The sequence below is a fragment of the Octopus bimaculoides genome, chromosome 4 (genome assembly GCF_001194135.2).
Source record: "Octopus bimaculoides isolate UCB-OBI-ISO-001 chromosome 4, ASM119413v2, whole genome shotgun sequence".
Lineage (NCBI taxonomy): Eukaryota > Metazoa > Mollusca > Cephalopoda > Octopoda > Octopodidae > Octopus > Octopus bimaculoides.
The window spans coordinates 51,506,339-51,516,777 of NC_068984.1; the positions used below are offsets into that span (position 1 = coordinate 51,506,339).

The 10,439-nt window shown below is 39.4% G+C and overlaps 1 protein-coding gene across 1 annotated transcript in view; it reads right to left on the reverse strand.

Annotated features, from left to right (window-relative positions):
- The window catches only part of LOC106870198 (periostin), a 43,549-nt gene that overhangs the window by 12,966 nt on the left and 20,144 nt on the right, over positions 1–10,439 (reverse strand). The window contains exons 5-8 of the mRNA XM_014916202.2: positions 8,828–8,984; positions 5,385–5,502; positions 2,686–2,830; positions 1,296–1,455 (exon numbers count right to left, since the gene is read on the reverse strand). Of these exons, the coding sequence (XP_014771688.1) occupies positions 1,296–1,455; positions 2,686–2,830; positions 5,385–5,502; positions 8,828–8,984 (580 nt within the window). The remainder of the gene's footprint in view (positions 1–1,295; positions 1,456–2,685; positions 2,831–5,384; positions 5,503–8,827; positions 8,985–10,439) is intronic.

A 10,439-nucleotide genomic window follows, 5' to 3' on the forward strand; every position in this document is an offset into this window, starting at 1 on the left:
ATATATATATATATATATATATATATACATATATACATGCATCTGTACACATACATATATACATGGATATATACACATACATATATACAAATGGTACCTGTGCTGGTGGCACATAAAACTGCCCATTACACTCTTACAGTGTTAGGAAGGGCATCCAGCCATAGAAACCATGCCAAATCAGACTGGGGTCTGGTGCAGCCTTCCAGCTTGCCAGACCTGGTCAAACCGTCCAACCCATGCCAGCATGGACAACAGACGTTAAAGGTGATGATGATGATATACATACATACATATATGTGTGTGTGTGTGTGTGTGTGTGTGTGTGTGTGTGTGTGTGTGTGTGTGTGTGTGTGTATATATATATATATATATATATATATACACATATACACACACACACACAATTAGATCAAAATAAGTCAGGAGATGTGAGGGGTGAATAACCACTTGATAATACTTATAGGAGTATAAGCTATTTCACAGCCTTCATCATAAAATAAGATTTTCAGTGTATAATAAATCATTTTACATGTCTGTACCACTATGTATGCTACACATTACACAATACAACTGTACAATTACAAATCACTGCAGATATAGAAGGCTAGCTCTTCAGATTACCAGAACACCATGGTTACATCAATGCTTCAACTCTACATATACTCAGAAAATTATCCTTTATATATATACAATATGTGGAAGACCATTAATTGATAAAATTAGATTGATATTGCCATTAAAGAGTCAATGCAAATAATGATGACTGTGCAAGGGAGACAACTGCGCTGGTATGGACAGCTGCATAAAGAAGTACCAATCTCTAACTGTGGAGGGAACTTGTGGGAGAGGTAGACCCAGGAAGATATGGGATGAGATGGGAAAGCAAAATCTTCAAATGTCAGGCCTCATGGAGGCGATGACAAGTGATCAAGACCTTTAGTGAGATGCTATGCTTGAGAAGATTCATTAAGCCATGTGAAATTGTATTCATGGCCGATGCCAGTGACACATAAAAGCACCCATGCTAGTGGCACATAAAACCACACATGTCGGTGGCACATAAAGAGTCCAGTGTTTGTTGCTTTAGAGGTGAGGTTTTTTAATGAAAGACTTAAGGTGAGGTAATCCTGAAAGAAAACTCAAGTGATGAATTTGCACTACATCTATGACGTGCCTGATACATTATGTGGACATGTGTTCAAGCCTAGATTCACATATTAAGTGATAATCTGCAATTTTGAACTCTCACTCAAAAAAGTTTTAAATAATAAAGATAAAAGAATAGAATGACTAACCTCCTCTAAACATGCTGGGTTACTTGCCAGGAATTTAGTTTGTTCAGGTACACGAGCAAAAGCTTCATTGGTTGGGACAAACAGTGTTACTCTATCATCAGTCTTGAGAGCCTCATTAATAATGGCAATATTAATCATGGACAGGAATTGTACAAACTTCCTGTAATAATACAAAAACAGTGCAAATATAAGCTAACATACAACAATTTTTGTTATTTAAGCAGCTAAACAGAATTTCATTAAATACAAGTCATTTAAATGTTTAAATGTCTGAGATGAGTTTTACAGGTGATTATAATTATTCAGATTGTTAATTTCACCCTCACAGCTGACATTGTTTTTTTTTTTTGTTTTTTACTTTTTCTTTTTTAATATTTCATGGTTACATCCAGACAGTTAAAACCTGTATAAAATAAAATCTTTCAATCAATTTGAACTCCAATTGTTACCAAGTGTTCAATTCCTAAATATGAAAATAAAATATCTTCATTTTTATAATACATACATACAGACAGACAGATATACAATCTATTGCTCTTATATCTACCTGTTTTTTAATCTGCTCTTTTATCAAATTTTACTTTGCTTATCAATGTCAAATTAGGACTTAATTAGATATAATTATTAATGTTATATATTCAGTTAACTGATGTTACATGTATAATGTTATATTAAAACAATTGTTTCAAATTTTGGCACAAGGTCAACAATTTCAGATGAGGTAAGTCGATTGCATTGACCTCAGGGTTCAACTGGGACTTATTTTATTGACCCTTAAAGAATTAAAGGCAAAGTCAGCCTAGGTGGAATTTGAACTCAGAACATAAAAACAGACAAAATGTTTCTAAGCATTTTTCCCAGCATGCTGACAATTCTGCCAGCTCATCACCTTCATCATCATCATCATCATCATTTAATGTCCATTTACCATACTGGAGCTAGTAAAACCAGGGTCTGCACCAGGTTCCATTGACTGTTCTGGCATTATTTCTATGGCTAGATACCCTCCATAATGCCAACCACTCCATAGAACTTACTAGATGCTTTTAACATGGCACCAGCATGGAGGAGGAGGGGAGGGAAAGGGAAAGGGAGGAAGGATAAGGGGAGGAGGAGATACGGGAGGAGGAGAGGGGGAGAGAAGGGGAGGAGGAGGAGAGAGAGGACAAGGAGGAGAGAGAGGACAAGGCGGAGAGAGAGGACAAGGAGGAGAGAGAGGACAAGGAGGAGAGAGAGGAGAAGGAGGAGAGAGAGGAGAAGGAGGAGTAGGGACCAGAAGGAGGAGTAGGGACCAGAAGGATGATGATGATGATGGGGAAGGAAGATGGTGCTTGTGATGGTGACACAATAACAGCAAGGAAAAGAAAAGTATGAAAGAGTTCTTACTTACGAGGCACTGACATCATTTCGTATTTCTTCCATCACTGAATTGAACACATATCCAAGCATTCTGTCAACTACATGGATAACACCATTGGAAACAGATATATTGCCAATAATGATGTTGGCTGTCGAGTCTCCAGAAAAGACAGACACTGAAAAACGAAAATATAGGTGAACAGTCACTTTTTAAGTGGAAAAAATATGTAGTTTTGAGTATGTGTCTGAGGGCAGGTGGGTGTGCGTGTGTACGTGGTGTATGTGCCTGTGTTTGTATGCATGTTGGTGGGGCATATGTTTGTATGTGGTATTCGTGTGCAATGTGTGTATGTTTGCACATATGTAGTGTGTGTGTGAGAGTGCATTTGTGAGGGGAGTGTATATGCTGTATTGGGAGTGGGGAGAGGGTTTTAGGGATTGGGTTGTGTATTGTGCGTATGTGAGTGTGTGTGCATGTGTGTTTGTATGTGGTGTGAGTGTGTGTGATCATGTGTGTATTCATGTTTGTGTTGTGTGTATGTGTGTGTGTGTGTTAGTGTGATGTGTGGCTGTATGTGGTGTGTGTGAGTAAGCCCTGTAAAAGAACTCAGAAGGTTGGCCTCCAGCCAGGCCTTTCACAATACCCTTAACCCTTTAGCATTAAAACTGATCATATCTGACTAAAATATTTTACCTGTCTTATATTGAAACTGCAGGATCTGGCCGTTCCCCTCTTCCCTACAATGTCAGTCTAAAACAAAGCAATCTCATCATTGAAATCACTAAACTACAAGACAATGTATGATTAACTTAAAACAATTGTTATTGTTGTTGTTGCTGTTGGCACTCCGTCACTTACGACGTCGAGGGTTCCAGTTGATCTGATCAACGGAACAGCCTGCTCGTGAAATTAACGTGCAAGTGGCTGAGCACTCCACAGACACGTGTACCCTTAACGTAGTTCTCGGGGATATTCAGCGTAACAAGGCTGACCCTTTGAATTACAGGCACAACAGGAAGTAAGAGAAAGTTGTGGTGAAAGAGTACAGCAGGGTTCGCCACCATCCCCTGCTGGAGCCTCATGGAGCTTTAGGTGTTTTCGCTCAATAAACACTCACAACGGCCGGTCTGGGAATCGAAACCGCGATCCTATAACCGTGAGTCTGCTGCCCTAACCACTGGGCCATTGTGCCTCCACACTTAAAAAAATATAAATAAACAAACATTACAGAATGATCTGAATACTAAAGGGTTAAAGCAAGGAACTTTTCAGCAGCCCCTCATATAGTAGACCCCATACCCTCACCCCACCTGTGGTATTTCAATGATAGAGGAAGAGGTACAATGGTTAGACTACATTGCATCCTATTAGTATTATTAAACCTTTGCTTGTGTATCTCAGGTGATAATACACAGGACATTTCCCCAGTATTTATGCATCATATATGATATGTGTTCCCAATTTTTTTTCAACCACCAGAGTAACTTGGAACTTTTGAAAGGAAAGTTTTATATTCTCTTTTGTTTGTTTCAGTCATTTGACTGCAGCCATGCTGGAGCACCTCCTTTTAGTCAAGCAAATCGACCCCGGGACTTATTCTTTGTAAGCCTAGTACTTATTCTATCGTTCTGTTTTGCCGAACTGCTAAGTGACGGGGACGTAAACACACCAGCATCAGTTATCAAGCGATGTTGTGGGGACAAACACACAAACACACACACACACACACACACACACATATATATACATATATATACGACGGGCTTCTTTCAGTTTCTGTCTACCAAATCCACTCACAAGGCTTTGGTCGACCTGAGGCTATAGTAGAAGACACTTGCCCAAGATGCCACGCAGTGGGACTGAACCTGGAACCATGTGGTTGGTAAGCAAGCTACTTACCACACAGCCACTCCTGCACCTGTTAGTTTTTTAATTTTTTTTTTTATCAATTTTCCAAGGCCTAAAGGGCTCTACAAGAGTCTGCACTTAATCCCAGTTTCATTATGTGAGGCAAAATAATGATAAATTTCTCTTCCAATACAAATCCACAAGTAACATTTTCTGATGAGCTCTGTACCCATTTCCTGATGATGTGGGTGAACTGAATCAATGTAAAATTAAATGTCCAACACTGAAACATTAAAAGTTCCAGGAGATAAAGGGTACTCTATGCTGGATATAGTAACCCAATATCCCTTATTTTCTAAAATAAAGAATGATTGTAACTGAAAAGCCTTTAATCATTGGATTATTTAGTAGAAAACAACATCAACATCAAATCATAGGGTTATTTGGTATAAAACAACATCAACATCAAATCATAGGGTTACTTGGTATAAAACAACATCAACATCAAATCATAGGGTTATTCGGTATAAAACAACATCAACAACAGCCAACTCAAGGGAGTTTGTATCGTCGTAGTCGTCATCATTTAATTAATATCTGCTTTCCATGGGTTAGCCAGTTTGACTGGAACTAATAAGCTGTAGAACTGCACCAAGTTCAAGTCTGATTTGGCATAACTGTAGAAACCATGCAAAATCAGACTAGAAACTTGGTGCAGTTCTGTAAAAAATATCACCTATGTTACCTTGACCTCTAGTTGATTTATTAGACTTAAGGAGTAATAGCATGTGGAATGGGATTAAAATATTGTTCAGTGAACATCTAAAAGTTCTATTAAATTAGTTTTCGAAAAGCAGATGATTTCACTGTGGAGCACTCACCTTGATCAAATGAATTCTTATATAACAATGGTACAGTTTTAGATGGAATACCACGGATACGGACATCAGTAGATGAAGTAAAAAGAACCTCGTTACGAATAATACTCTGGTCAATGATCTGATGGACGATAGAAGGGAGAAAATTAGCATAAACAAAAACATGAACAATGGGATAATGGTAATAATCCTTTCTACTATATAATGATAAACCTCTCTATTATATAATAACCCTTTCTACTATAGGCACAAGGCCTGAAATTTTGTGGGGAGGGCACTAGTCAGTTATATCAACCCCAGTGCTCAATAGGGACTTATTTTCACCAACCCCAAAAAGATGAAAGACAAAGTTGACCTTGATGGAATTTGGACTCAGAATGTAAAGATGGACAAAATGCCACTAAGCATTTTGTCCAGTGTGCTAATAATTCTGCCAGCTTGCTGTCTTCATCATCATCATCATCATATAAAGTCTGCTTTCCATGCTGGCATGGGTTGCACGGTTTGACTGAGGGCTGGTGAGCCAGAAGGCTGCACCAGGCTCCAATCTGATCTGGCAGAGTTTCTACAGCTGGATGCCCTTCCTAGTGCCAACTACTCTGAGAGTGTAGTGGGTGCTTTTTACGTGCCACTGGCATGAGGGCCAGTCAGGCAGTACTGGCATCAACCAGGCTCAAATGGTACTTTTTACATGCCACCAGCACAGGAGCCAGTCAGGCGGCACTGGCAATGATCACACTTGAATGGTACTTTTAATGTGCTACTGGCACAGGTGCCAATCAGGTGGTATAGTCATCAGTCACAACAACGATTTCACTTGCCGCAACAGGTCTTCGCAAGTGCAGTTTATTGCCCAGTGATTGAAGGGTATTCTTAAATGGGCTGGTTATGCTACACTGGCATAGGCCATGGTAATGGTCTCACTTGACTTATTGGGTCTTCTCAAGCACAGCACTTGTCATTGCCTCAGTGAGGCCCAATGTTCGAAGGTCGTGCTTCACCATCTCATCCCAGGTCTTCCTGGGTCTACCTCTTCCACAGATTCCCTCTGCTGCTAGGGTGTGACACTTTTTCACACAGCTATCCTCATCCATTCTTGCTACATGTCCATACCAGCGCAATCGTCTCTCTTGCACGCCACAACTGATGCTTCTTAAGTCCAACTTTTCTCTCAGGCCACTTACACTCTGTCGTGTATGCACACTGACATTACACATCCAGCGGAGCATACTGGCTTCATTCCTAACAAGCTTACACATGTCCTCAGCATGTAGCATGGCTGTTTGCACACATGTATCATACAGTTTATCTTTTACTCTGAGTGAGAGGTCCTTTGTCACCAGCAGAGGTAAGCTATTCTTATTCTAACAGCTACACTTTCAGAGAATCCACCCCAGCTACTGACTAGGTAATGGAAGCTATCAACTACTTGTAGTTTTTCTCCTTGGAATGTGACGGAAGCTGTTTTCTGCACAGCTGTCTGGAATGGGATTAAAATATTGTTCAGTGAACACCTAAGAGTTCTAGTAAATTAGTTTTTCTGAAAGCAATGAATTCTTATATAAGAATGGCACAGTTTTAGTTGGAATACCAGTTGGAATATCAGTGGATGTCTTAATAATGATAATAACGCTCCTTTCTACTATAGGCACAAGGCCTGAAATTTTGGGGAGGGAGGAAGTCGACCCCAACAGCTTTTGAAGTCAAAATGTGAAGATGGTTGAAATGTCACTAAGCATTTTGTCTGGTATGCTAACAATTCTGCCAGCTTGCTGCTTTAATAATAATAATAATAATAATAATGATAATAATAATCTCTGTGTTAGACCGAAAAGAGAAAGGGGAGCTTAAAAGCAAACAAAAATACAGGGCGCTGAAAAGGAAGTATAATATTGAAAGAAAGGGCCTGAAAGTAGCAGTGGAGGAACTGAAACAGCGCCCCGTTCGTGGAACAAATAGGGGCTGCAATAAGAGTGGAGCACTTGCAGAAAACAGCACTGCTTGGAACCGCTCGAATACTCCAGAAGGTGTTCAAAAAGTAAGAGGTAGTGAACAGCTGACACTGTAGTACATCTCCAGCGTTATAAGCTGTGCAATGGCAACAATAACAACAACAACAACAACAACAACAATAATAATAATAATAATAATAATAATAATCCTTTCTACTAAAGGCACAAGGCCTGAAATTTGGGAAAGGGGACTACATCAACCCCAGGACTCAACTGGCACTTATTTTATCAACCCTGAAAGGATGAAAGGCAAAATCAACCTCGGCAGAATTTGAACTCAGAACATGCAGGTGGACGAAATACTGCTAAGAATTTTGCCCAGTGTCTTAACAATTCTGCCAACTCACTGCCTTAATTAGGAGACCAGAAATCGGAGCTGGTGAAGTCATAGAAATTCTCCAACAACTACTTCTGACTCTCTCTGGAGGTATGGCAAGGAACTAAATCTTACTGGTACATATGCTCTCCAGCAGTAACCTTCTCCAGTTAGGATTTGACCATAGTCTCCAGCAGCTTCACATAGCTGTCTAAATTGAGCTTAAGACTCTATTCAAAGATGTGCATCAATATGGCATCACTCTCATTGAAGACACACCCACAGGTCATCACAGTTTGGAGAAACTTAGCTTTCATGATGCCCATGACATGTCTTACAGCCTTTACTACATTCACAAAATATTGAACAGCAGTCATGATGTCAGCATTTTGATACCCAGCATGAATCATTATGATACAGGTAAATGTTTTCCAATATTCAAACAGTTTCCACTTCTCTATGTCAGCTACCTTTCCCTCAACTACAACTTTAATCTGTATGCGTTCCCATATCACTGACTGTTCACCAATACATCAAGCTGGTCCTGAAAAAAAGGAGACATAAAAAAATTATCAAATTTAACCAGAACATCTTGTATACATACCAAAAAGCTAAAGGGTAAAGACCTCCTTCAGTCATGAATGACCATAGGATTGCACCTAGAAAGTTACCCTCCAAGGCACAAGTCTGGGAAAGGTGGTTTACGGAAGACCAGCAGTCGCCCATGCATACTAGCCTCTTCTCTCCATACCAAAGATGTTATCCAAGTGAAAGGCAAAGGCCAATACAGCTTGGCAACAGTGACACTGCAACTCATTTCTACAACTGAGTGAACTAGAGCAATGTGAAATAAAGTGTCTTGCTCAAGAACACAGTACACAACCCAGTCAGAAAATTAAACTCACTACCTCATGATTGTGAGCCCAACAGTCTAACCACTGAGCCATGCACCTTCACCACACACACACACACACACACACATGCATGCATGCATACATGTATGTTTGTATGTACAACCAAGTCTCCATGAAGGATTATACTTTACCTAATATGCCATGACAATTCAAAATAACTAAGATTAAGCAAGTAATGCAGTGTTTCATTTTAAAGACAACTACCTTTTTTATGCTTTCTTTGTCATTGCTTAACTGTTCAAGTTTCTTGTCATCAACTTTCTGCATTGCTTCATCAGAGGGTACAAAAAGAGTCATTCTGTTCATATTACGCAACTCATCTTCAATAACAGAGAACACTTTTATCAACTTATAGAATTTACTGCAATTAAAGAAATTGAGATGGATATTACATTTAATAAGATAGACATAGTTTTATAATTTTCAGAAAAATGAAATAGTAAATTATTAGTGGCACCTGGAGAGATTCCATGTTTGATAAATTTTCTTATTTTGGTGTGCAAATTTATATATATTCATCAAATTGTTTCACAATCTTTTATCTTTTACTTGTTTCAGTCATTTGTCTGTAGCTATGCTGGGGCACTACCTTGAGGAATTTTCTGTCAAATGAATCAACTCCAAGACTTATTTTTCTTTTTAAAACCTAGTACTTATTCTATCAGTGTCTTTTGCCAAGCCACTAAGTTACAGGGACATAAACACACCAGTACTGGTTTTCAAGCTGGTGTGTTCATGTTGTGACAGACACACACACACACACACACACACACATACATATATACAATGGGGTTCTTTCAGTTTCCATCTGCCAAATCCACTCACAAGGCCTTGGTCAGCCTACTGCTATAGTAGACATTTGCCCGAGGTTCCATACAGCAGAACTGAACCCAGAACCATGAGGTTGGGAAGCAAGCTTCTTACCACACAACCACACCAGCACCTATGAAACATAATGTGAAAGATTTTTATGATAGTGAGTTAAACAACAGTTCGTAGGTTGTCCAATATCTTGTGAATGGAATTGATAGATAGAAACAGAAGCCTGTTATGTGTGTGTGTGTGTGTGTGTGTGTGTGTGTGTGTGTGTGTGTGTGTGTGTGTGGGTGTGGGGGTGTGCATGCATGCGCATGTGTTGTGGGAGAGATTTTATATTTTCTCTTTATCTTACATGTGTTTTGCTGACTGTAAGCAAAATAACAGCTTGTGTTATATGACTGCAATCAACTGCAAAAGCACATCCAGGCTTCTTGACATGTCTTGACATGGTGTAAGATCTTTGTCAACAAAAGAGGTTTGTAATTATAGTTAGGCAGTTAGTTGTTTGATAGACTTGGGGATTATTACTTTACTTGGAACAGGGGAAAGTTGGCAACAGGAAGAGCATCATCTGTAGAAAATCTGCTTCAATAAATCTCATCTGACCATTGCAAGCAAGAGAAAGTGGAAGTTAAAACGATGATTATACTGGTAATATTGCACTGGTAAGATTATAATAAATTGATCCATAAAAGAAACAGGCTTGGAAGGACTGGAAGAACGGTGGTAGCAGGGAATTGTACCAATGTGCCAGAAGGGAGGCTAGGCGACAGGTTTATTTAGCCAGAGGGGAAGCAGATAAGGAAAGATTTGCCAATGTTCTGCGCCGTGAGGACCAAAGACTCGAGGTATTTCGTGTTGCAAGACAGTGTAGGAGAGAGAATAGTGATGTTGTAGGAGAGAAATGTGTTCGCATGGATGATGGTACGCTTGCATTAAATGAGGATGCAAAGAAAGAGGTCTGGAGATGCCACTACGATAGATTGCTTAATAAAGA